Source organism: Salvelinus namaycush, chromosome 39 (assembly GCF_016432855.1).
Source record: "Salvelinus namaycush isolate Seneca chromosome 39, SaNama_1.0, whole genome shotgun sequence".
NCBI lineage: Eukaryota > Metazoa > Chordata > Actinopteri > Salmoniformes > Salmonidae > Salvelinus > Salvelinus namaycush.
Genome location: NC_052345.1, coordinates 5,214,371 through 5,242,116, shown reverse-complemented (window position 1 = coordinate 5,242,116; position 27,746 = coordinate 5,214,371). Strand labels below are relative to the sequence as shown.

Here is a 27,746-nt window from a genome sequence, read left to right as displayed (position 1 = left end):
CAATGAGATTTCAGTACTAATTAATGATCAGTCTTAATGCACGTTTATCCTCTGTCTCGCTCTCCAGTGGTCCCTACTATCATCCAAAAGCAGGAGGGTCTTCCCCCTCCAACCAACCCATCCATTCAGGATGTCCACTCCAGACCCTCCCATGGGGGGTACCCCTCGACAGGGTCCTTCCCCAGGCCCGGGGCCCTCTCCTGGGGCAATGCTTGGCCCCAGCCCTGGTCCTTCTCCAGGGGGGTCCTCTCACAGCATGATGGGGCCCAGCCCAGGGCCTCCATCCTCAGGTCACCCCCTGCCTCAGGCTGGGCCCTCTGGATACTCCCAGGAGAACATGCACCCTCTGCACAAAGTAAGGACACCTTGTGGATCATTGAGTGCTACTGTACCTAACCAGCGAGACCCTTCAGAACCAAAGGCACAATGAAGCTGGTTGAAAGAATGCCAAGAGTGTGCAAAGCTGTCATCAAGGCAAAGGGTGGCTACTTTGAAGAATCGCTTTGTTTAACACTTTGGTTACTACATGATTCCATATGTGTTATTTCATAGTTTTGATGTCTTCACTATTATTCTATAATGTAGACCCTAGTAAAAATAAAGAAATTACCTTGAATGAGTAGGTGTCCAAACTTTAGACTTGAACTGTAACTCCTCCCTATAAATACAGTGCATACACTTTTTTTAAACAATTCCTTGCAACAATCAAAACCTGTTTCCATATCGATATATCTACATTTGTTTGTATCTATGTCTCCCTCCCTGTAGCCACTGGAAGGTATGGAGAGGACTGCCATGGAGAGGACTGGTATGGAGAGGACTGGTATGGAAAGGACTGCCATGGAGAGGACTGCCATGGAGAGGACTGGTATGGAGAGGACTGGTATGGAAAGGACTGGTATGGAGAGGACTGGTATGGAAAGGACTGCCATGGAAAGGACTGCCATGGAGAGGACTGGTATGGAGAGGACTGGTATGGAAAGGACTGCCATGGAGAGGACTGCCATGGAGAGGACTGGTATGGAGAGGACTGCCATGGAGAGGACTGGTATGGAGAGGACTGCCATGGAGAGAAATACCATGGAGAGAAATACCATGGAGAGGACTGCCATGGAGAGGACTGCCATGGAGAGGACTGCCATGGAGAGGACTGCCATGGAAAGGACTGGTATGGAGAGGACTGGTATGGAGAGGACTGCCATGGAAAGGACTGGTATGGAGAGGACTGCCATGGAAAGGACTGGTATGGAGAGGACTGGTATGGAGAGAAATGCCATGGAGAGGACTGGTATGGAAAGGACTGGTATGGAGAGAACTGGTATACATGAGAAGGGCATGAGTGAGGAGTCACGCTTTGCCCAGATGAAGGGCATGAGACAGGGAGGGCACAGTGGCATGGGCCCTCCTCCCAGCCCCATGGACCAACACTCTCAAGGTAGGTACACACTCTCACCGGGGGTCTGTTCAGGAGGGTGCACAGTTGAACAATGTTCAGAATTAACTGTATTGTATAGAACCTATATGATTATCTATTATGGTAGAATTGGATATTGTGTCAGATCTATTCATTTTTATGTCATGTTTCACCTCACTAAATATCCACTTTCTCTATCTTTCTCTCTCTCTTTTTCCGTCTCCCTCTCTCCCCACCAGGCTACCACTCCCCACTTGGCGGCTCTGACCACTCCAGCCCCGTCCCTTCCAACGGGCCCCCCTCTGGCCCTCTCCAATCCTCTAGCGCTGGCCCAAACCCCTCAGACACCTCCTCCAACCCGGACTCCCAAACCCTGGGGGGCCAGAACCAGTTGCAGAACCGTCCCGGTGGGCCCCAGCAAAGTGGCCCCGGCCCTGTTGGCCCCGGAGGAGGTCCTACTCCTTTCAACCAGAACCAGCTTCACCAGCTGCGGGCCCAGATCATGGCCTATAAGGCATGTACAGAATATTGATGATTTAATGGTTGAAAGACCGATACGTGTTTAAGATGATACATTATAACTGATATATAATGTGTAATGACTGCCTATGGTTATTTATAATGTCTCCAAACTCTGAGCAGTCCACAATGTTGTTTTTAATTTGTAGCTAATATGCCTTGTCACCTGTTGTATAAATATTGTAGAGTGACACTTTATATGCTTTTTAATTTAATTACCATTTCATGACTAAAGGGTAGACAAGCAAGTCAATGAACATCATTCACATGTTACAATAACTAACATTAACGTACTGGATTGATACTTTATTAAACTTTTCTCTCTATAAGATGCTGGCCAGGGGGCAGCCACTACCGGACCATCTCCAGATGGCTGTCCAGGGGAAGAGGCCCATGGGGTGCAGCCCAGGGATGCAGGGTCCGGGGCCAGGGCAGGGGGGACTGGGGCAGCCCATGCCCAGCCTGGCTCCTGGAGGTCCTGGAGGTGTGGGGCCAGGACAAGGACCAGGAGGACCCATGGGCCAGGGCTACAGCAGAGCTCACGGTGAGGGAGGCAGAATGAAGAGCATTGGATATTGATCTGTATAATTACAGTAGCTAGTTGAAACGGGAAGATTGATCAGTCAAAGCATTGATCAGTCTGCTCCAGCCTCTCCAACCTAATGTGTGTGTATCGGGTGGGGTTGGATACAAAGCATTGATCAGTCTGCTCCAGCCTCTCCAACCTAATGTGTGTGTATCAGGTGGGGTTGGATACAAAGCATTGATCAGTCTGCTCCAGCCTCTCCAACCTAATGTGTGTGTATCGGGTGGGGTTGGATACAAAGCAGAAGACACATTTCCATCTCGTGTGGACTAATAAAATATATTTTTATCTCAAGCATTTCACTACACCCGCAATAACATCTGCTGAACATGTGTATGTGACTAATAAGATTTGATTTGATCAGTCAATTAATCAGCATCTAAATGCTGTGAGAAGTAGCAAGCTTGTATTGTTTTGATCTGGTACAGTAGCTGGAAAACTGTTTTCCAATAGGTCTGAAAAGTATGAAACATTAGCCTTTCTCTGAATATACCACTGATATAATGTTGTAGGGATGATGGGACCCAACATGCCTCCTCCAGGCCCCTCTGGTCCAACAGGCATGCAGGGACAGAACCCCAACGGACCCCCCAAGTCCTGGTCTGAAGGTGAACATAATAACACCAGCATTATTGTCACTTTCTTCTGAGGGGCAATGAGTTCAAGTTTATTATAGTTAGTCACATAGTAGGAACAGATGTGGGATCTTAATTTGATCACTGTTTTGTTACTGAGAATTTTCCTTCAAAGCTGAAAATGTGAACTTGTAGTGTATTTGAGTTTTAAAAAGTCTTCTAAAGTTTGTAATTTCCACTTTGAAATTGTTGACTTGATTTGCCCTAATGAACAATCTATCAACCCATACAAAAATGTCCTGTTGCTGCAGGATTATTTTCCTGCTGTAGCGAACTAAGATCTTACATCTGTACTCACATAGTAGTTAGTCACATAGCAGTTAGTCAACACAGAGTTAATTGTTAAAACATTATTCATGATGGTATTTCATGATTTAGTCCTGTATATAATTTTAATCCATGTTAGGTTTTGGTCAGTTACAATCACATCAATAAATTGATTGATGGTTAGTTACCTTTGCCCTTTCTTTCCTTCCCCCAGGTCCAATGGTAAACGCCGCCGCCCCCTCTAACGCCCCCCAGAAGTTGATCCCTCCCCAGCCGACGGGCCGTCCCTCCCCCGCTCCACCCTCCATACCCCCCGCGGCCTCCCCGGTCATGCCCCCCCAGACCCAGTCCCCTGGGCAACCGGTCCAGCCCCCACCCATGGTGCCCCACCATGCCAAGCAGAACCGCATTACCCCCATCCAGAAACCCCACGGACTCGACCCGGTGGAAATACTGCAGGAGAGGGAGTACAGGTAACCTATGAACCCTGACCCTTAAGCCCTGACTCTTAAGTCCTGACCCCTAACCCTGTGGAGAAACTGCAGGAGAGGGATTACAGGTAATATACTAACCCTGACCCTTAACCCTTGACCCCTAACCCGGTGGAGATACTGCAGGAAAGGGATTACAGGTACAGTACACAATTAATCAAAATGTATTTATAAAGACTTTTTACATCACAAAGAGCAGTAACCTGGCCTAGACCCCAAAGAGCAGTAACCTGGCCTAGACCCCAAAGAGCAGTAACCTGGCCTAGACCCCAAAGAGCAGTAACCTGGCCTAGACCCCAAAGAGCAGTAACCTGGCCTAGACCCCAAAGAGCAGTAACCTGGCCTAGACCCCAAAGAGCAGAAACCTGGCCTAGACCCAAAGAGCAGTAACCTGGCATAGACCCCAAAGAGCAGTAACCTGGCCTAGACCCCAAAGAGCAGTAACCTGGCCTAGACCCCAAAGAGCAGTAACCTGGCCTAGACCCCAAAGAGCAGTAACCTGGCCTAGACCCCAAAGAGCAGTAACCTGGCCTAGACCCCAAAGAGCAGTAACCTGGCCTAGACCCCAAAGAGCAGTAACCTGGCCTAGACCCCAAAGAGCAGTAACCTGGCCTAGACCCCAAAGAGCGGTAACCTGGCCTAGACCCCAAAGAGCGGTAACCTGGCCTAGACCCCAAAGAGCAGTAACCTGGCCTAGACCCCAAAGAGCAGTAACCTGGCCTAGACCCCAAAGAGCAGTAACCTGGCCTAGACCCCAAAGAGCGGTAACCTGGCCTAGACCCCAAAGAGCAGTAACCTGGCCTAGACCCCAAAGAGCAGTAACCTGGCCTAGACCCCAAAGAGCAGTAACCTGGCCTAGACCCCAAAGAGCGGTAACCTGGCCTAGACCCCAAAGAGCAAAAAGCATTATACCTATCATTCATCATACATTCATTGAATAGATAGATACATAGTTACAAGGCTAGTCCTACTATATATACATTTATAAAAGCAGACTGAGTTCTCTACAGCACTAGTACTGTCTCTCTCTCACACTATCCCCCTCTCTCTCTCACACTATCCCATTCTCTCTCTAGCACTATCCCCCTCTCTCTCACTCCTTTTCTCTCTCTTTCTCTCCTTTCTCTCTCTCTCCCTTTCTCCTCTCTATCTCATGTCTCTGTGGTATCTCCAGACTGCAGGCTCGTATCACCCACCGTATAGCTGAGTTGGAGAACCTCCCTGGCTCTCTGGCTGGAGACCTGAGGACCAAGGCCACCATCGAACTCAAGGCCCTCCAGCTGCTCAACTTCCAGAGACAGGTAGGCTACTGGCCCGCCCTGCGGATCACACACAGGACTGTTGTACTGCAGCACTCCTTCGTAACGTCTACATGCCACTGTCATTACAATGACCCTTCATAATGGCTACATGACACTGTCATTACAATGACATAACAGAAGTCCTATAAACAGTCATGACTCTTTAACTGTGTTGTACTGTTGTAACGGTCCTGAAAACATTGGAGACTGTTGAGACCCTCTCCCATACAGTATTCCCACACATGATGGTGACGATGCATTTATATCCACATTTCTCATTCCTCCGGTCTCTTCCAACCCCACAGCTGCGTCAGGAGGTAGTGGTGTGTATGCGCAGGGACACAGCTCTGGAGACAGCTCTGGACGCTAAGGCCTACAAGAGGAGCAAGCGCCAGTCCCTACGAGAGGCCCGCATCACAGAGAAACTGGAGAAACAGCAGAAGATCGAACAGGAGCGTAAACGTCGACAGAAACACCAGGTACACTAACACAAACCTAGGGCCGGATTACACCTGCTTCTAGACTAAAAGCTAGTTACAATGGACATTATTTGTGAGAAGTGAAGTGCTTTTCAAGGCACAATGTCAGATAAAATCCTTCCTGAAGTTTAGATTATTTTAACTCCTTTAATCCTTAATGAGGACATTTGGGAGAAGTATATCTCACTCTAATATATTTCACTCTTTCGCTGTTCATCATAAAAACAAAAGTTATTAGATACAGTACATTACGTTAATCATTAGTAGTAGTAGCAGTAGGAAAGGGGGATACCTAGTCAGTTGTACAACCGAATGCCTTCAACTGAAATGTGTCTTCCGCATTTAACCCAACCCCTCTGAATCAGAGAGGTGCGGGAGGGCTGCCTTAATCGACATCCACGTCTTCGGGGACCAGTGGGTTAACTGCCTTCCTCAGTAGTAGTAGTAGTAGTAGTAGTAGCAGCAGCAGTAGTAGTAGTAGTAGCAGTAGTAGTAGTATTAGTAGCAGCAGCAGTAGTAGTAGCAGTAGTAGTAGTAGCAGTAGTAGTATTAGTAGCAGCAGCAGTAGTAGTAGCAGTAGTAGTAGTAGTAGTAGTAGCAGTAGTAGTATTAGTAGCAGCAGCAGTAGTAGCAGCAGTAGTAGTAGCAGTAGTAGCAGCAGCAGTACCACCACGCCAGCTAGAAATGCTTGCTATGGGACAGAACTGAATACTGACTCTCATCTCTTGTCTGTCTCCAGGAGTATCTGAGCATTATCCTGGCCCACGCCAAAGACTTTAAGGAGTACCACCGCTCCATCACAGCTAAGATCCAGAAAGCCACCAAGGCCGTGGCCACGTACCACGCCAACACAGAGCGTGAGCAGAAGAAGGAGAACGAGCGCATCGAGAAGGAGAGGATGAGGAGGCTGATGGTGAGGACTATTACATACATAGACAGACAGCACATATTCTCAATCACACACTTGTGTGTATAAAGACACACGTGCAAACACTCATACTCTTTCACATACTTAGACACACACTCTGGTGTATACAAAGACACACACTAATGTGGAAACACACTCTTACAATGCACATTACTTTACACTACTCTCTCTACTCTGATTCCCACACACACACTCATCCATCTCACATCAATGAGTTTTGTCTGAATATCTCCCCATTCTCTCCCTCTCTCCCTTTCCCCATCTCTCTCTCCCTCTCCCCCCATTCCTCTTTCTCTCTCTCCCTCCCTCTCCACCTTCTCTCCCTCTCCACCCTCTCTCTCTCTCCACCCTCTCTCTCTCCAGGCTGAGGATGAGGAGGGCTACCGTAAGCTGATTGACCAGAAGAAGGACAAGCGTCTGGCCTACCTGCTGCAGCAGACGGATGAGTACGTGGCCAACCTCACTGAGTTGGTCCGGGCTCACAAGCTAGTACAGGCCCTCAAAGAGAAGAAGAAGAAGAGGAAGAAGAAGAAGGTATGAGAGAGATAGAGAGGTGTGACAAAGGACACATACACACATCCAATAGGTTCAGGTGCTGGACATAAGGGGGGGGGGGCGTATGTCCACGACTGCTATGTTCCTATAGTGATTTGTTGAGATGGACACATGACAGACAAGGTTTCAACCCGACCGGGATCTCCTGAGGAATTTGTGTGTGTAGATGTGTTTGTGGGCTGTAGTCAGCACTCGTCTCTGTAGGGAGTTGATAGAGTCAGTGTGTAGATGTGGTTGTGAGCTTGATAAACATACTGATGTGTGGATGTCTTTCCTACAGAAGCTGGAGAACGCTGAGGGTCAGACTCCTGTACTGGGACCTGATGGAGAAGTGAGTGGGATATTAAACTAACGTACTGGACATTTGAGTCATTTAGCAGACGCTCGTATCCAGAGCAACTTACTGTAATGAATGCATACATGTCCATACTTTTTCATAACCAATCTACAGTACACTGTTACATCACTATGGTTACCAGTATGTTACCTGTTGTTATACAGTACTTCTAAACATAGTATTTGCCAGCACAAAAACATCCTGTGGCGTACTGCACTAGCATCGAATAGTCCCCGCGATATGCAACTTTTCAGGGAAGTCAGGAACCAATACACACAGTCAGTTAGGAAAGCAAAGGCTAGCTTTTTCAAACAGAAATTTGCATCCTGTAGCACAAACTCCAAAAAGTTCTGGGTCACTGTAAAGTCCATGGAGAATAAGAGCACCTCCTCCCAGCTGCCCACTGCACTGAGGCTCGGAAACACTGTCACCATCGATAAATCCACTATAATCGAGAATTTCAATAAGCATTTCTCTACGGCTGGCCATGCTTTCCTCCTGGCTACCTCAACCCCGGCCAACAGCTCTGCACCCCCGTAGTTACTTGCCCAAGCCTCCCCAGCTTCTCCTTAGCTGATGTTCTGAAAGAGCTGCAAAACCTGGACCTGTACAAATCATCTGGGCTAGACAATCTGCACCCTCTCTTTCTAAAATTATATGCCGCCATTGTTGCAACCCCTATTACTAGTCTGTTCAACCACTTTTGTATCGTCTGAGATTCCTAAAGATTGGAAAGCTGCCGCGGTCATACCCCTCTTCAAAGGGGGTGACACTCTAGACCCAAACTGTTACAGAACGATATACATCCTGCCCTGCCTTTCTAAAGTCTTCGAAAGCCAAGTTAACAAACAGATCACTGACCATTTTGAATCCCACCGTACCTTCTCCGCTGTGCAATCATGTTTCCGAGCTGGTCACGGGTGCACCTCAGCCACGCTCAAGGTACTAAACGATATCATAACCGCCATCAATAAAAGACAGTACTGTGCAGCCGTCTTCATCGACCTAGCCAAGGCTTTCGACTCTGTCAATCACCACATTCTTATCGGCAGACTCAACAGCCTTGGTTTCGCAAATGACTGCCTCGCCTGGTTCACCAACTACTTCTCAGATAGAGTTCAGTGTGTAAAATCTGACGGCCTGTTGTCCGGACCTCTGACAGTCTATGGGGGTACTACAGGGTTCAATTCTCGGGCCGACTCTTTTCTCTGTATATATCAACGATGTCGCTCTTGCTGCTGGTGATTCTCTGATACACCTCTACGCAGATGACACCATTCTGTATACATCTGGCCCTTCTTTGGACACTGTGTTAACTAACCTCCAGATGAGCTTCAATGCCATACAACACTCCTTCCGTGGCTTCCAACTGCTCATAAATGCTAGTAAAACTAAATGCATGCTCTTCAACCGATCGCTGCCCGCACCCACACCCGCCCCCCCGACTAGCATCACTACTCTGGACGGTTCTGACTTAGAATATGTGGACAACTACAAATACCTAGGTGTCTGGCTGGACTGTAAACTCTCCTTCCAGACTCATATTAAGCATCTCCAATCCAAAGTTAAATCTAGAATTGGCTTCCTATTTCGTAACAAAGCATCCTTCATTCATGCTGCCAAACATACCCTCGTAAAACTGACTATCCTACCGATCCTTGACTTCGGCAGTGTCATTTACAAAATAGCCTCCAACACTCTACTCAGCAAACTGGATGCAGTCTATCACAGTGCCATCCGTTTTGTCACCAAAGCCCCATGTACCACCCACCACTGCGATCTGTATGTCCTCGTCGGCTGGCCCTCGCTACATATTCGTCGCCAAACCCACTGACTCCAGGTCATCTATAAGTCTTTGCTAGGTAAAGCTCTGCCTTATCTCAGCTCACTGGTCACTATAGCAACACCCATCTGTAGCACGCGCTCCAGCAGGTATATCTCACTGGTCATCCCTAAAGCCAACACCTCCTTTGGCCGCCTTTCCTTCCAGTTCTCTGCTGCCAATGACTGGAACAAATTGCAAAAATTGCTGAAGTTGGAGACTTATATCTCCCTCCCTAACTTTAAACATCAGCTATCTGAGCAGCTTACTGATTGCTGCAGCTGTACACAGCCCATCTGTAAATAGCCCATCCAACTACCTACCTCATCCCCATATTGTTTTTATTTACTTTTTTGTTCTTTTGCACACCAGTATTTCTCCTTGCACATCATCTCCACGTCTATCCCTCCAGTGTTAATTTGCTAAATTGTAAATACTTTGCTACTATTGACCTATTTATTGCCTTACCTCCTTACTCCATTTGCACACACTGTATATAGATCTTTCTATTGTGTTATTGACTGTACTTTTGTTTATCCCATGTGTAACTCTGTGTTGTTGTTTTTTGTCGCACTGCTTTGCTTTATCTTGGCCAGGTCGCAGTTGTAAATGAGAACTTGTTCTCAACTGGCCTACCTGGTTAAATAAAGTTGAAATAAAAAAATATTTAAAAAAATAGTCATGGTTCAGCAGGTATCTACATTACCCAGCAGCAGGTATCTGCATCAGTATCCAGAGACGTTCTGACTCTTATCACCAGACATATTGGACCCCAGGAAGAGTAACTGATGTATTAGCAGCAGCTAATGGGGATCCTAGTAAAATGAAAAAAATTATCAGTATTTGTAGACGCCAAGAATAGTATATTTCCCCTTCAACGTCAGCATCCAGTGTTTTTCTGACTCGCCCCCCCACCTCCAGCCTCTAGATGAGACGTCCCAGATGAGTGACCTACCAGTGAAGGTGATCCACGTGGACAGTGGTAACATCCTGACAGGGGCGGACGCTCCTAAAGCTGGACAGCTGGACACATGGCTGGAGATGAACCCTGGGTACGAGGCTGGAGGAGGAGGATGAGATGGGCCTATTAGGTGTTTAGGGGTATATTTTAGAGGGGGTAAAGGTATGTTTGTGGTTGTAGTACTGATGTTTTCTGCTGTTCCAGGTATGAGGTGGCGCCTCGCTCTGACAGTGAAGACAGTGGGTCGGAAGAGGAGGAGGTGGGTTGGGTCATAAAAGATAGTAACCAACCATGATTAAACTCTTATTATATCAAATTATATCAATCATCCAAATCAACTGGATTGGTTGTACATTCATAAAGACTAGATTCATTCCACACTCTCTCTGTACCAAAGCTATGACCAGTCTGTCTGAGTGGTGATTGACAGGTTGTTGTTGTCCCGCCCCTGGCCTGTCATTGGCCTGTCAGGAGGAAGAGGAGGAGCCCCAGCCGGCAGTGCCTCCAGTAGTGGTCCTCCCAGGGTTAGTGGGGTTAGAGGAGAAGAAGAAGAAGATCCCAGACCCTGACAGTGAAGAAGTATCAGAGGTGGACGTACGACACATCATAGAGTGAGCACACTACACCTGGGTCCCTATAGAGTAACAAAGTATGAGTCATAATACCCATAAAACCTAGCGGTCAAACAGGGAAATGGTTCCAATCGTCACCATTCTTTTTTCCCTTTTCTCGATTTTAGAAACACTTAAAATAAGTGCTGTGTTTCGTGTAGGCTTACCCTGGCATGACGTTTTGGCATGACATTTAAAGAAAATAGCACACTTACTTTATACGGCTCAGGTCAATATGTAATAATAAATAATAATACATTGAATTTATAACACATTTTTAATTGAAAAACTATCTCAAAGTGCTACAGTGATTGCATTAAAGCCATTCAGCCACTGATATGGTTTCTTCCCTGGTTCCGTCCCTAGGCACGCTAAACAGGATGTGGATGATGAGTATAACAGTGCAGAGGCAGCGTTCGCTCGGGGACTCCAGTCTTACTACGCTGTGGCCCATGCTGTCACTGAGAGAGTGGAGAAACAGTCCACTATACTCATCAACGGACAACTGAAACAGTACCAGGTGAAGCAGCACTGACAAGAGGCTGAATAAGCCTGAGAAGTGACATTTCCTTTCTTAAGTCATTAGAAGAGACCCAGACCAACCTGTACAATTTTGACTGGCTGACATTGTCCTTTGTCTTCCTCTGTTGATTCTCTCTCCTCTTCCTCTCCTTGACTCTCTCCTCTTCCTTTCCTTGTTTCGCCTTTCCACTCAAACTGTTTCTCCCTCCCTCCCTCCCTCCCTCCCTCCCTCCCTCCCTCAGATTAAAGGTCTGGAGTGGCTGGTGTCTCTCTACAACAACAATCTGAATGGTATCCTGGCTGATGAAATGGGACTAGGAAAGACCATCCAGACCATCGCTCTCATCACGTACCTGATGGAGAACAAACGAGTCAACGGACCTTTCCTCATCATAGTACCACTCTCGTGAGTACTGTACCGCTCTGCCACGCACGGAGAACCATGGCTTCAATTACAATTTAACTTTAAAGGGACATTACACTCCAAAATCAATCACATTTTCAAGACCCCAACATTGGTTGTATGTTGAGCTATTGTAAGTCCGTGTCACAGGCCATTTTGTAGATTCAGCTATATGCCACAATCCAAAATGAATGGAAGACATAAGCTCCACATCATTTTCCAGAATTGCTGTGCTTATTTTTTCCATTAATTTGGGGTTGAGGTACAGTATATAGCTGGATATACACAACTGATGGTGTGGGACTTTTGAAGAGTACTGTCCCTTTAATTGTAACTGTATTCATAGTACACTTAACGTGACTGTCATACATGATATGATGGAGTACAGTACTAATGAGAGGGAAACAATGATCCGGAGAGAGGGGTGGGTAAGGTTTGGTACAGTCGCATAATTAAAAAGTAATAATTAGAATAGTAATATATATGTATCTATCGCTATGGGTACAGTGCTATTTGTTTGCTTAGGTAAGTTTGGCCCTCTGTTTTCCTCTCTTCTCACATTGACAGAACTCTCTCTAACTGGGTGTATGAGTTTGACAAGTGGGCTCCGTCTGTAGTGAAAGTCTCCTACAAGGTGAGTTGGAGCAGCTAACCTTCCGCCAACTATATGGTAACCATGGAAACACTCATTGCTTGGGGTCCTGAAATACAGCCATATGGGCGGCCGTGTGGAAGCCTGTCTATTAAGCATTCAAATCAAAGTGTATCACTTGCAGTCAGAACAACAACAACTAGGCCTATTATGAATACAAATGTAAAGTCACGCCATTCTAGTAATTATTAATTTAATTCATTCATTAATGTCAAGTTAAGTCCAAGTTCCTGTCCTTCATGTTGTCTCTGTAGGGCTCCCCTCAGGCCAGAAGGGCCTTCATCCCCCAGCTACGCAGCGGCAAGTTCAACGTTCTCCTCACTACCTATGAGTACATCATCAAGGATAAACAGGTCCTAGCCAAGGTAACACACAGACACACACTCTATCTCCAGCGTGATTCTGAACAACTCTCACCATGACCATTTGACTGATGACCTATATACCCTCTTTCTGTCTTCTCCTACTCCCCAACTCTCTTGCTCTCTCTCTCCATCACTCCCCTGCTCCCTCTCCCCCCCACAGATCCGGTGGAAGTACATGATCGTGGACGAGGGCCACCGGATGAAGAACCACCACTGTAAGCTGACCCAGGTCCTCAACACCCACTACCTGGCCCCCAGGAGAGTGCTCCTAACGGGGACACCGCTCCAGAACAAGCTGCCTGAGCTCTGGGCCCTGCTCAACTTTCTCCTGCCCACCATCTTTAAGAGCTGCAGTACCTTCGAACAGTGGTTCAATGCACCATTCGCTATGACTGGAGAGAAGGTGAGTTTTCTTTAGCTGAAAGAAATTGAGAAATGCTATATATACTGAACAAAAAGATGAACGCAACATGTAAAGTGTTGGTCCCATGTTTCATGAACAGAAATAAAAGATCCCAGAAAGTGTATTTCTCTAATTTTGTCCACAAATTTGTTTACATCCCTGTTAGTGAGCATTTCTCCTTTGCCAAGATAATCCATCCACCTGACAGGTGTGGCATATCAAGAAGCTGATTAAACGGCATGATCATTACACAGGTGCACATTGTGCTGGGACTTGAAAATGTGCAGTTTTGTCACACAACACAATACCACAGATGTCTCAAGTTTTGAGGGAGTGTGCAATTGGCATGCTGACTGCAGGAATGTCCACCAGAGCTGTTGCCAGAGAATTGAATGTTAATTTCTCTACTATAAGCCACCTCCAACGGCGTTTTAGAAAATTTGTCAGTACGTCCAACCGGCCTCACAACCGCGGACCAGGTGTAACAAGGAGTCGCGAGAGCGCAATGAGCCAAGTAAAGCCCCCCAGCCAAACCCTCCCCTAAACCGGACGACACTTGGCCAATTGTGCGCCGCCTTACGGGACTTGCGGTCACGGCCGGTTGTGACACAGCCTGGGATCAAACCCGCTGCGCACTCGGGAGGCTGCGGCCCACATTTAATCGGCTCATCTGTCCCGCGGGCTGCCAGCTGCCAATCACTGCTACGTACACTACTGTTCAAAAGTTTGGGGTCACTCAGAAATGTTCTTGTTTTTGAAAGAAATGCAAAAATTTTGTCCATTTTAAAATAATATCAAATTGATCAGAAATACAGTGTAGACATTGTTAATGTTGTAAATGACTATTGTAGCTGGATTTTTAATGGAATGTTTTTCATTCCATTAAAGTTTTTTTTTTTTCTTAACAGAACATCGTGAACTGTCTCTAGACCCTCTAAATGTACTTGTCCTCTTGCTCAGTTGTGCACCCGGGCCTCCCACTCCTCTTTCTATTCTGGTTAGAGACAGTTTGCGCTGTTCTGTGAAGGGAGTAGTACACAGCGTTGTATGAGATCTTCAGTTTCTTGGCAATTTCTTGCATGGAATAGCCTTCATTTCTCAGAACAAGAATAGACCGATGAGTTTCAGAAGAAAGAACCCACAAATGCTGATGCTCCAGATACTCAACTAGTCTAAAGAAGGCCAGTTTTATTGCTTCTTTAATCAGAAGAACAGTTTTCAGCTGTGCTAACATAATTGCAAAAGGGTTTTCTAATGACCAATTAGCATTTTTAAAATGATAAACTTGGATTAGGTAACACAACGTGCCATTGGAACACAGGAATGATGGTTGCTGATATTGGGCCTCTGTACACCTATGTAGATATTCCATTAAGAATCTGCCGTTTCCAGCTACAATAGTCATTTACAACGTTAACAATGTCTACACTGTATTTCTGATCAAGTTTATGTTATTTTAACGGACAAAAAAATTGCTTTTATTTCAAAAACAAGGACATTTCTAAGTGACCCCAAACTTTCGAACGGTAGTGTACCTTTAGTCAATTGTATACATTTCTGTTCATGAAATTACATAATATTTAACTCCGTTCTCTTCTTCTCTCCAGGTAGATCTAAATGAAGAAGAGACCATCCTGATTATCCGTCGCCTCCACAAGGTGCTCCGCCCCTTCCTGTTACGCAGGCTCAAGAAGGAAGTAGAGGCTCAGCTACCGGAAAAGGTATAGGTCGTCTCTCCATCTTCACATTTCTTTTAAATACAAACTCGTGTTCACAGCTTTCTTCAGTATTTTGTCCATTGGGTGTCCTCTTAACTATACTGTCAGGTATTTTTCAGCTGACTCTGTTTGCATAATAACCATTCTGTGGTTTTAATTGATTGATTGGCTGATTGATTGGTTTATTGATCTCTCTCTCTCGCTGCGTCTCTCTCTCGCTGCGTCTCTCTCTCTCTCTCTCTCTCTCTCTGCGTCTCTCTCTCTCTCTCGCTGCGTCTCTCTCTCTCTCTCGCTGCGTCTCTCTCTCTCTCTCGCTGCGTCTCTCTCTCTCTCTCGCTGCGTCTCTCTCTCTCGCTGCGTCTCTCTCTCTCTCTCTCGCTGCGTCTCTCTCTCTCTCTCTCTCTCGCTGCGTCTCTCTCTCTTTGTCTGTCTCTCTCTCTCTGTCTCTCTCTCTCGCTGTGTCTCTCTCTCTCTCGCTGCGTCTCTCTCTCTCGCTGTGTCTCTCTCTCTCTTTGTCTGTCTCTCTCTCTCTCTGTCTCTCTCTCGCTGTGTCTCTCTCTGTCTCTCTCTCTGTCCTCCAGGTGGAGTATGTAATAAAGTGTGATATGTCAGCGCTCCAGAGGGTTCTTTACAGACATATGCAGGCCAAGGGAGTCCTACTGACAGACGGCTCTGAGAAGGACAAGAAGGTGAGGAGGAATAACTCAAGTTCTTTGTCCAAAACATACAGTTTGTAAAATATGCTCTTTTTAGATCATATTCTGCATATATGAATATGTGTAAGAAGCTTTTTGATTATATTGCAAGGTAAAATAATTATAAAATGTACAGGGCAGTATTAGTTTTGTCTTGTTTTGAAAACATTCTCACATGCCTCACTTCCATAAATTCATAGCTTGTGGTGGCTAAAGTCAGCTAAAGTTTGAAGTTGCAGTTTAAAGAAAACAGATTAGTTTCCCCAGGCCCATATACTATTTTCATGGTGAGGAACCATCTAACATCAAGTGGTAAAATCCTGAACTCCTCCTGTAATATATGTGTGTCTATTGTAGGGTAAATCCTGAACTCCTCCTGTAATATCTGTGTGTCTATTGTAGGGTAAATCCTGAACTCCTCCTGTAATATCTGTGTGTCTATTGTAGGGTAAATCCTGAACTCCTCCTGTAATATCTGTGTGTCTATTGTAGGGTAAATCCTGAACTCCTCCTGTAATATCTGTGTGTCTATTGTAGGGTAAATCCTGAACTCCTCCTGTAATATCTGTGTGTCTATTGTAGGGTAAATCCTGAACTCCTCCTGTAATATCTGTGTGTCTATTGTAGGGTAAATCCTGAACTCCTCCTGTAATATCTGTGTGTCTATTGTAGGGTAAATCCTGAACTCCTCCTGTAATATCTGTGTGTCTATTGTAGGGTAAATCCTGAACTCCTCCTGTAATACCTGTGTGTCTATTGTAGGGTAAATCCTGAACTCCTCCTGTAATACCTGTGTGTCTATTGTAGGGTAAATCCTGAACTCCTCCTGTAATACCTGTGTGTCTATTGTAGGGTAAATCCTGAACTCCTCCTGTAATATCTGTGTGTCTATTGTAGGGTAAATCCTGAACTCCTCCTGTAATACCTGTGTGTCTATTGTAGGGTAAATCCTGAACTCCTCCTGTAATATCTGTGTGTCTATTGTAGGGTAAAGGAGGTACCAAGACTTTGATGAACACCATCATGCAGTTGAGGAAGATCTGTAACCATCCCTACATGTTCCAACAGATAGAGGTACAGTGGGAATACACACACACACACATACACACACACACACACACACACACACACACACACACACACACACACACACACACACACACACACACACACACACACACACACACACACACACACAGAGGTACAGTGGGAATGCACACACACACACACACACACACACACACACACACACACACACACACACACACACACACACACAGATAGAGGTACATACAGTGGGAGTATACTTTCTATTGATGAACTAACCCCACCACAATTCTGAATTTGTTCACAGGAATCTTTCTCTGAGCATTTAGGATTTTCCGGAGGGATAGTGAGTGGGTAAGTGCATAAGTCGATTGAGAATAATTTTCACAACAACGACCCGAAATGCTTTCTCTCTATTGGCCTGGTTGTGTTTTCTCTCTGCCCCTAGTCTTGACCTGTACCGAGCCTCAGGGAAGTTTGAGGTGCTGGACCGTATCCTGCCCAAGCTGAGGGCCACCAACCACAAGGTGTTGTTGTTCTGTCAGATGACCTCGCTCATGACCATCATGGAGGACTACTTCGCCTACCGCAACTTCAAGCACCTGCGTCTGGACGGTACGGTGTGTGTGTGTGGTTGTCTCGGTATCAGAACTGGGTTCAAATAGTTACTTGGCGTCTTTCTAATACATTCCTAGTGCAATAGAACAAATGGTACAAACCCCACCCATCTGGCATTCCATACAGGCTCAATCATACTCAAAGTATTTTATAGTCTAGAAAAGAAGTACTTCTTGAACCCATGTCTGCTACGCATATGATACAAAATCAAAGTTGGGGTTTCTGTCTCTCTTAGTTGCTGTGTTTTACTCATCCACTTCCCTCTCCCCTCCTCTCTCCCTCCGCCCTCAATTCAATTCAATTTTATTTTATATAGCCCTTCGTACATCAGCTAATATCTCGAAGTGCTGTACAGAAACCCAGCCTAAAACCCCAAACAGCTAGTAATGCAGGTGTAGAAGCACGGTGGCTAGGAAAAACTCCCTAGAAAGGCCAAAACCTAGGAAGAAACCTAGAGAGGAACCAGGCTATGAGGGGTGGCCAGTCCTCTTCTGGCTGTGCCGGGTGGAGATTATAACAGAACTATGCCAAGATGTTCAAAAATGTTCATAAGTGACAAGCATGGTCAAATAATAATCATGAATAATTTTCAGTTGGCTTTTCATAGCTGATCATTAAGAGTTGAAAAACAACAGGTCTGGGACAGGTGGCGGTTCCATAACCGCAGGCAGAACAGCTGAAACTGGAATAGCAGCAAGGCCAGGCGGACTGGGGACAGCAAGGAGTCACCACGGGCGGCAGTCCCGACGCATGGTCCTAGGGCCCAGGTCCTCCGAGAGAAAGAAAGAGAGAAGGAGAAAATTAGAGAGAGCCAAGATTTTCAAAATGTTCATAAATGACAAGCATGGTCAAATAATAATCAGGAATAAATCTGTTGGCTTTTCATAGCCGATCATTAAGAGTTGAAAACAGCAGGTCTGGGACAGGTAGGGGTTCCATAACCGCAGGCAGAACAGTTGAAACTGGAATAGCAGCAAGGCCAGGCGGACTGGGGACAGCAAGGAGTCACCACGGCCGGTAGTCCCGACGTATGGTCCTAGGGCTCAGGTCCTCCGAGAGAAAGAAAGAGAGAAGGAGAAAATTAGAGAGAGCCAAGATTTTCAAAATGTTCATAAATGACAAGCATGGTCAAATAATAATCAGGAATAAATCTCAGTTGGCTTTTCATAGCCGATCATTAAGAGTTGAAAACAGCAGGTCTGGGACAGGTAGGGGTTCCGTAACCGCAGGCAGAACAGTTGAAACTGGAATAGCAGCAAGGCCAGGCGGACTGGGGACAGCAAGGTGTCATCATGCCCGGTAGTCCTGACGTATGGTCCTAGGGCTCAGGTTCTCAGAGAGAAAGAGAGAACGAGAGAATTAGAGAGAGCATACTTAAATTCACACAGGACACTGGATAAGACAGGAGAAGTACTCCAGGTATAACCAACTGACCCTAGCCCCCCGACACATAAACTACTGCAGCATAAATACTGGAGGCTGAGACAGGAGCGGTCAGGAGACACTGTGGCCCCATCCGAAGAAACCCCCGGACAGGGCCAAACAGGAAGGATATAACCCCACCCACTTTGCCAAAGCACAGCCCCCGCACCACTAGAGGGATATCCTCAACCACCAACTTACAATCCTGAGACAAGGCCGAGTATAGCCCACAAAGATCTCCACCACAGCACAAACCAAGGGGGGGCGCCAACCCAGACAGGAAGATCACGTCAGTAACTCAACCCACTCAAGTGACGCACCCCTCCTAGGGACGGCATGAAAGAGCACCAGCAAGCCAGTGACTCAGCCCCTGTAACAGGGTTAGAGGCAGAGAATCCCAGTGGAGAGAGGGGAACCGGCCTGGCAGAGACAGCAAGGGCGGTTCGTTGCTCCAGAGCCTTTCCGTTCACCTTCACACTCCTGGGCCAGACTACACTCAATCATATGACCTACTGAAGAGATAAGTCTTCAGTAAAGACTTAAAGGTTGAGACCGAGTCTGCGTCTCTCACATGGGTAGGCAGACTGTTCCATAAAAATGGAGATCTATAGGAGAAAGCCCTGCCTCCCGCTGTTTGCTTAGAAATTCTAGGGACAATTAGGAGGCCTGCGTCTTGTGACCGTAGCGTACGTATTGGTATGTACGGCAGGACCAACTCGGAAAGATAGGTAGGAGCAAGCCCATGTAACGCTTTATAGGTTAACAGTAAAACCTTGAAATCAGCCCTTGCCTTAACAGGAAGCCAGTGTAGGGAAGCTAGCACTGGAGTAATATGATCAAATTTCTTGGTTCTAGTCAGGATTCTAGCAGCCGTATTTAGCACTAACTGAAGTTTATTTAGTGCTTTATCCGGGTAGCCGGAAAGTAGAGCATTGCAGTAGTCTAACCTAGAAGTAACAAATGCATGGATTAATTTTTCTGCATCATTTTTGGACAGAACATTTCTGATTTTTGCAATGTTACGTAGATGGAAAAAAGCTGTCCTTGAAACAGTCTTGATATGTTCGTCAAAAGAGAGATCAGGGTCAAGAGTAACGCCGAGGTCCTTCACAGTTTTATTTGAGACGACTTTACAACCATCAAGATGAATTGTCAGATTTAACAGAAGATCTCTTTGTTTCTTGGGACCTAGAACAAGCATCTCTGTTTTGTCCGAGTTTAAAAGTAGAAAGTTTTCAGCCATCCACTTCCTTATGTCTGAAACACAGGCTTCTAGCGAGGGCAATTTTGGGGCTTCACCATGTTTCATTGAAATGTACAGCTGTGTGTCATCCGCATAGCAGTGAAAGTTAACATTATGTTTTCGAATAACATCCCCAAGAGGTAAAATATATAGTGAAAACAATAGTGGTCCTAAAACGGAACCTTGAGGAACACCGAAATGTACAGTTGATTTGTCAGAGGTCAGACCATTCACAGAGACAAACTGATATCTTTCCGACAGGTAAGATCTAAACCAGGCCAGAACTTGTCCATGTAGACCAATTTGGGTTTCCAGTCTCTCCAAAAGAATGTGGTGATCGATGGTGTCAAAGGCAGCACTAAGGTCTAGTAGCACGAGGACAGATGCAGAGCCTCGGTCTGACGCCATTAAAAGGTCATTTACCACCTTCACAAGTGCAGTCTCAGTGCTATGATGGGGTCTAAAACCAGACTGAAGCATTTCGTATACATTGTTTGTCTTCAGAAAGGCAGTGAGTTGCTGCGCAACAGCTTTTTCTAAAATTTTTGAGAGGAATGGAAGATTCGATATAGGCCGATAGTTTTTTATATTTTCCGGGTCAAGGTTTGGCTTTTTCAAGAGAGGCTTTATCACTGCCACTTTTAGTGAGTTTGGTACACATCCGGTGGATAGAGAGCTGTTTATTATGTTCAACATAGGAGGGCCAAGCACAGGAAGCAGCTCCTTCAGCAGTTTAGTAGGAATAGGATCCAGTATGCAGCTTGAAGGTTTAGAGGCCATGATTATTTTCATCATTGTGTCAAGAGATATAGTACTAAAACACTTAAGTGTCTCTCCCGATCCCAGGCCCTCGCAGAGCTGTGCAGATCCAGGACAGCTAAGCCCTGGAGGAATACGCAGATTCAAAGAGGAGTCCGTAATTTGCTTTCTAATGGTCATGATCTTTTCCTCAAAGAAGTTCATGAATTTATTACTGCTGAAGTGAAAGCCATCCTCTCTTGGGGAATGCTGCTTTTTAGTTAGCTTTGCAACAGTATCAAAAAGAAATTTTGGATTGTTCTTATTTTCCTCGATTAAGTTGGAAAAGTAGGATGATCGAGCAGCAGTGAGGGCTCTTCGGTACTGCACGGTACTGTCTTTCCAAGCTAGTCGGAAGACTTCCAGTTTGGTGTGGCGCCATTTCCGTTCCAATTTCCTGGAAGCTGGCTTCAAAGCTCGGGTATTTTCTGTATACCAGGGAGCTAGTTTCTTATGACAAATGTTTTTCGTTTTTAGGGGTGCAACTGCATCTAGGGTATTGCGCAAGGTTAAATTGAGTTCCTCAGTTAAGTGGTTAACTGATTTTTGTCCTCTGACGTCCTTGGGTAGGCAGAAGGAGTCTGGAAGGGCATCAAGGAATTTTTGTGTTGTCTGAGAATTTATAGCACGACTTTTGATGCTTCTTGGTTGCGGTCTGAGCAGATTATTTGTTGCGATTGCAAACGTAATAAAATGGTGGTCCGATAGTCCAGGATTATGTGGAAAAACATTAAGATCTACAACATTTATTCCATGGGACAAAACTAGGTCCAGAGTATGACTGTGGCAGTGAGTAGGTCCAGAGACATGTTGGACAAAACCCACTGAGTCGATGATGGCTCCGAAAGACTTTTGGAGTGGGTCTGTGGACTTCTCCATGTGAATATTAAAATCACCAAAAATTAGAATATGATCTGCTATGACTACAAGGTCTGATAGGAATTCAGGAAACTCAGAGAGGAACGCTGTATATGGCCCAGGAGGCCTGTAAACAGTAGCTATAAAAAGTGATTGAGTAGGCTGCATAGATTTCATGACTAGAAGCTCAAAAGACGAAAACGCCATTTTTTTTTTTGTAAATTGAAATTTGCTATCGTAAATGTTAGCAACACCTCCGCCTTTGCGGGATGCACGGGGGATATGGTCACTAGTGTAACCAGGAGGTGAGGCCTCATTTAACACAGTAAATTCATCAGGCTTAAGCCATGTTTCAGTCAGGCCAATCACATCAAGATTATGATCAGTGATTAGTTCATTGACTATGACTGCCTTTGAAGTGAGGGATCTAACATTAAGTAACCCTATTTTGAGATGTGAGGTATCACGATCTCTTTCAATAATGGCAGGAATGGAGGAGGTCTTTATCCTAATAAGATTGCTAAGGCGAACACCGCCATGTTTAGTTTTGCCCAACCTAGGTCGAGGCACAGACACAGTCTCAATGGGTATGGCTGAGCTGACTACACTGACTGTGCTATTGGCAGACTCCACTAAGCTGGCAGGTTGGCTAACAGCCTGCTGCCTGGCCTGCACCCTATTTCATTGTGGGGCTAGAGGAGTTAGAGCCCTATCTATGTTGGTAGATAAGATGAGAGCACCCCTCCAGCTAGGATGGAGTCCGTCACTCCTCAGCAGGTCAGGCTTGGTCCTGTTTGTGGGTGAGTCCCAGAAAGAGGGCCAATTATCTACAAATTCTATCTTTTGGGAGGGGCAGAAAACAGTTTTCAACCAGCGATTGAGTGCTGAGACTCTGCTGTAGAGCTCGTCACTCCCCCTAACTGGGAGGGGGCCAGAGACAATTACTCGATGCCGACACATCTTTCTAGCTGATTTACACGCTGAAGCTATGTTGCACTTGGTGACCTCTGACTGTTTCATCCTAACATCGTTGGTGCCGACGTGGATAACAATATCTCTATACTCTCTACACTCGCCAGATTTAGCTTTAGCCAGCACCATCTTTAGATTAGCCTTAACGTCGGTAGCCCTGCCCCCTGGTAAACAGTGTATGATCGCTGGGTGATTCGTTTTAAGTCTAATACTGCGGGTAATGGAGTCGCCAATGACTAGGGTTTTCAATTTGTCAGAGCTAATGGTGGGAGCCTTCGGCGTCTCAGACCCCGTAACGGGAGGAGTAGAGACAAGAGAAGACTCAGACTCAGACTCCGACTCGCTACATAATGGGGAGAACCGGTTGAAAGTTTCTGTCGGCTGAATGAGCGACACCGGTTGAGCATTCCAACAGCATTTCCCTCCAGAAGCCATGAGAAAGTTGTCCGGCTGCGGGGACTGTGCGGGGGGGTTTATACTAACGTTACTATCTGTACTTACTGGTGGCACAGACGCTGTTTCTTCCTTTCCTACACTGAAATTACCCTTGCCTAACGATTGCGTCTGAAGCTGGGCTTGTAGCACAGCTATTCTCGCCGTAAGGCGATCGTTCTCCTGTATATTATGAGTACAGCGACTGCAATTAGAAGACATCATGTTAATGTTACTACTTAGCTTCGGCTGTTGAAGGTGTTGACGAACCATGTCCAGATAAAGCGTCCGGAGTGAAAAAGTTGAATGAGGGAAAAAAGTTGCGATGGAAAAACTAAAAATATAAACGGTAATTAAAAACAAAAACAAAACAAAAAAACGTAAAGTTGTCAGCTAGCAAAGTAAAGTAAAGTTGGCAGCAAAACGCACAGCAACAAAACGCACAGCAACACGTCTGCAGATTCAACAGGAAGTGACGAAGGAAAATTTTCGTGATCCCTCCGCCCCCCTCTCCCTCCAGGCACCACCAAAGCAGATGACAGGGGCATGCTGTTGAAGGCGTTTAACGACCCGGCCTCCCAGTACTTCATCTTCCTGCTCAGTACCAGAGCCGGGGGGCTGGGCCTCAACCTGCAGTCAGCTGACACCGTGGTCATCTTCGACTCTGACTGGAACCCTCACCAGGTAGGGGGAGTAACACACACACAACTCCTAAGGGATTGGCTGGAGCCCACAGCAGGTACACTTGCAATGTTAGTAGTTGAAGTCATATTTTAACATTACTTGAGTGAGTATTCAGTTAGAAGTACAAAATAGCCCACTAAACTTGCCATGTTAGTATTGACATGCCACCATGGGCCAGATACTAACTGAATCATTGCTACGAATATCTAACGATTCAGCCCAAAGTATCCTACCGTATTCTAACCATCTCTCCCTCTCCTCCCTCTCTCTCCAGGACCTGCAGGCCCAGGACCGTGCGCACCGCATCGGCCAACAGAACGAGGTCCGCGTCCTGCGTCTCTGCACCGTCAACTCCGTAGAGGAGAAGATCCTGGCAGCGGCCAAGTACAAACTCAACGTGGACCAGAAGGTCATCCAGGCCGGCATGTTTGACCAGAAGTCATCGAGCCACGAGCGCCGGGCTTTCCTGCAGGCTATCCTGGAGCACGAGGAACAGGACGAGGTCGGGGCCCCGGGCGGCGTGTGGAAGTCTGGGGGGTCTTGGGTGGGTGTGACTGACGAAAGCCCGGAACTCCCACACCCTCAGAATTCCCACGCTGCCCACTGACACACCTACCTCTCTCCATTGTACTGTTCTTCCCTCTTCCTCTTTTTCATCCGTTGTACATCTCTCTCTCTCTTTCTTTCTTTCTTTCAATCCCTCTTTCTTCTTTTCACCACTCTCTTTCTCTCACATATTTTGTGCCTTGTGTATTTGTCTTAAGTGGACAAACACAATGTGGATGGTATTTCATCTACACTTCTTTTGAATGCTAATACTGTTTTAAAGACTTTACATGTACTGTAAATTTTATGTTGTATATATTGACCCATTCCTTGATGTTGTCACAGAGCTCTTACAGAGCTCTCTCTTACAGAGTGGTGGATTGGATAGGCTGGTCCCAGACCTGTTTGTTCTGTCTGACAATTCCTCTTGTCATTGGTCATATGGTCACAAACAGATCTGGAACCAGGCTAGAGTGGATAGAGCTATAGCTTTGCTCATGTCCTTCGGTCCTGCTGTGTGTTGTGTCTGTCCATTGATGTGTGTTTCACCGCTCAGGAGGAGGACGAGGTGCCAGACGATGAGACGGTCAACCAGATGATCGCCAGGAGCGAGGAGGAGTTTGACCACTTCATGGTTAGTTAGTGTCTGTTGGTCATCATGGTCATTTCTCTGGGTCAACGTGTCAAGGGCCAATCTTTCTCCTCTCCTCCCTCTACCTCTGTCTTCTCCTCTCTCCTGCCCCTTCTCCTTGTCTCTATCTCCCTCTCCCCCTCCAGCGTATGGACCTGGACAGGAGGCGTGAGGACGCTCGTAACCCCCGCCGTAAGCCCCGTCTGATGGAGGAGGACGAGCTGCCCACCTGGATCATGAAGGACGACGCAGAGGTGGAGAGACTCACCTGTGAGGAGGAAGAGGAGAAGATGTTCGGGAGGGGGTCCCGCCAGCGCAAGGAGGTGGACTACAGTGACTCACTCACTGAGAAACAGTGGCTCAAGGTTAGAGGTCAAGGGTCAGGGGTTAAATTACACTCTGGAATTGGTGTATTCATTTGATGTTGTTTATTAAGTGACAAGGTGCTCATCATCTTTGCCTCCCTCTCTCTCTCGCTTTCTCTCTCTCTCTCTCTTTCTTTCTCCCTCCCTCTCTTTCTCCCTCCAGGCCATTGAGGAAGGCACGTTAGAGGAGATCGAGGAGGAGGTGCGTCACAAGAAGACCACCCGGAAGCGAAAGCGTGACCGCGATGACCTCCCTGGCCCCTCCTCTTCCTCCTCGGGGGGCAGGCGGAGCCGGGACAAGGACGAGGACGGGAAGAGACAGAAGAAGAGGGGACGCCCCCCCGCAGAGAAACTCTCCCCCAACCCCCCCGCTCTCACCAAGAAGATGAAGAAGATAGTGGACGCTGTTATTAAATACAAAGACAGGTAAGACTGAGGCTAGTGTTCTCTTTAGCTTGCTTTACAATTTTGACTTACATGCTGGTTGGAGCTAGCCTGGGTACCAGTCCGTTTGTGCCGTCACGCCACTCCTTGTCATGCCAAACATGTTTGGGACCAGGCTAGGTTGGATCAAGGTGTTTGCAACACCAGAGTTGTGAGACTGATTCCCATATGGGCCACAACATGCTGCAATACAGAATGTCTGTGTAACTGCTGTGTAACATCAGTACTACGGGCACTAACATCAGTGTCTCTGGTGATGTCTTTCACAGCAGTAATGGTCGTCAGCTGAGTGAGGTCTTCATCCAGCTGCCCTCGCGCAAAGAGCTGCCAGAGTACTACGAGCTCATCCGCAAGCCTGTCGACTTCAGGAAAATCAAGGTCAATTAACACACACACACACACACACTCTCATTCTCATCCCCCCTCTAATCTCTCTCTCTCCCTCTCCCCTGTCTGCCCCTCCTGTAGGAGAGGATCCGTAGCCACAGATACCGTAGTCTAGGAGACCTGGAGAGAGATGTGATGCTACTCTTTCAGAACGCACAGACCTTCAACCTGGAGGGATCACTGGTGAGACAAACACACACTTTATACTGGAATGAGTACACAACAACACAAACACATCGATAACAATAGATGTAACAATAGATGAAATAAATTAATGACTTAATCGACTTTAACTCACTTCGTCCAGTAACTTCATTAGAGATGCTGATTACAGGAGTTATAACTGCTCTTCCTATATGCGCTCTTGTTACTGTATAAAAATGTATCAAGGGACCAGTCCTTTTTTTGATAACCTGCTTCAAAACATTCAAATAAAAAGTTTAAGGCTGAATAACAATAAGCAGTGGACCAAATAACAATACCATTGTTGGCACGTGTCCAACTGCATCTGTGCATGAGCCTAAAATAGCTACATCGGTCTATCGTCTGGTTGCTGCCTCGTTCCCAGATCTACGAGGACTCCATCGTGCTCCAGTCGGTGTTCACCAGTCTGAGACAGAAGATCGAGAAGGAGGAGGACAGCGAGGGAGAGGACAGTGAGGAAGAGGAGGAGGACCTGGACGAAGGCTCCGAGTCAGAGTGTGAGTCATCACTGAAGAAAGGATGTAAGGAATGAAGAAGCAAAGGAAGGAAGAAGGGAAAAAAAATATTGAGAAAAATAAAGAATGAAAGACGGAGAGAGAACGATTAGTAAACCAGCCATCTCTGTGACCAATAAACTGTGTTGTGTTGATCCTGTGGTGTGTGTCTGCATCTGCATGTGTATGATATGAATGTGTGTGTGTGTCCATCCTCTAGCCCGCTCAGTGAAGGTGAAGATCCGTCTGGGACGGAGAGAGAAGAGTAGTGACCGGGGGAAGGGTAGGAGACGTATGGGACGCACCCGAGCCAAACCTGTCGTCAGCGACGACGACACTGAAGAAGAGCAGGAGGAGGTGAGGGGAGAGGAGGTGTGTGTGTGTGTTTGCACCTTCCATCTTTGATGTTTTCTTTTATGATCCCTCTGCAAAAATGTGTTGGCCATATTGTGCATGACACCCAGAAATATTCCCCCTTCTGTCTCTCTCCTCTCCTGTTCCACCTCTCACAGGAACGCTCCCCCAGTGGCACTGATGAAGAATCCTAAATGGAAACTAGCTGCTTACTCCAAGGTCCAACTCTACTTCCATTATTACCAGGTTTTGTTCAACTCCATTTCATATCTACTTGGGAATGTGGAATTTCACTTAATATTGATGCCAATTCCCTCCCTGTTATGTACATTAGCACAGCTTTCATAACATCAACTACTGGACATGAAGCACTGCTTAGGTGTGGAAAATAGACCAATTCTGCCTCATCCTGTTAGTCGATCTAAACAACCTTGCTAATGTAATATGTGTCAACTACTATAAGTGTTATTTATTATGTCTGATGTCTTTTGGGGGGTAAGTTGAGGCCATATACAGTGCCTTCAGTAAGTATTCATACTGCTTGACTTATTCCACATTTTGCTGTGTTACAGCCTGAATTCAA

The 27,746-nt window shown here is 46.3% G+C and overlaps 1 protein-coding gene across 6 annotated transcripts; it reads left to right on the top strand.

Annotated features, from left to right (window-relative positions):
- Positions 1 to 27,746, top strand: LOC120032598 (transcription activator BRG1). 6 transcript variants are annotated; one of them, XM_038978754.1, is made up of 35 exons: positions 1 to 355; positions 1,312 to 1,435; positions 1,654 to 1,815; positions 1,864 to 1,928; positions 2,264 to 2,477; positions 3,032 to 3,127; positions 3,636 to 3,894; positions 5,087 to 5,213; positions 5,519 to 5,692; positions 6,432 to 6,605; positions 6,984 to 7,154; positions 7,459 to 7,506; positions 10,256 to 10,386; positions 10,500 to 10,554; positions 10,767 to 10,906; positions 11,273 to 11,426; positions 11,671 to 11,834; positions 12,399 to 12,465; positions 12,738 to 12,848; positions 13,009 to 13,251; positions 14,859 to 14,972; positions 15,551 to 15,658; positions 16,652 to 16,738; positions 17,019 to 17,065; positions 17,160 to 17,326; positions 23,575 to 23,738; positions 24,013 to 24,240; positions 24,841 to 24,918; positions 25,062 to 25,280; positions 25,444 to 25,706; positions 25,997 to 26,102; positions 26,193 to 26,294; positions 26,680 to 26,812; positions 27,030 to 27,166; positions 27,322 to 27,746. In XM_038978754.1, the coding sequence occupies exons 1-35, from the start codon at positions 131 to 133 to the stop codon at positions 27,355 to 27,357; spliced, it is 4,893 nt and encodes a 1,630-aa protein (XP_038834682.1). In that variant the 5' UTR covers positions 1 to 130; the 3' UTR covers positions 27,358 to 27,746. The 6 variants fall into 6 exon arrangements, with proteins under 6 accessions (XP_038834682.1, XP_038834680.1, XP_038834683.1 ...); XM_038978752.1 differs by having other exon boundaries at positions 25,994 to 26,102; XM_038978755.1 differs by having other exon boundaries at positions 25,435 to 25,706.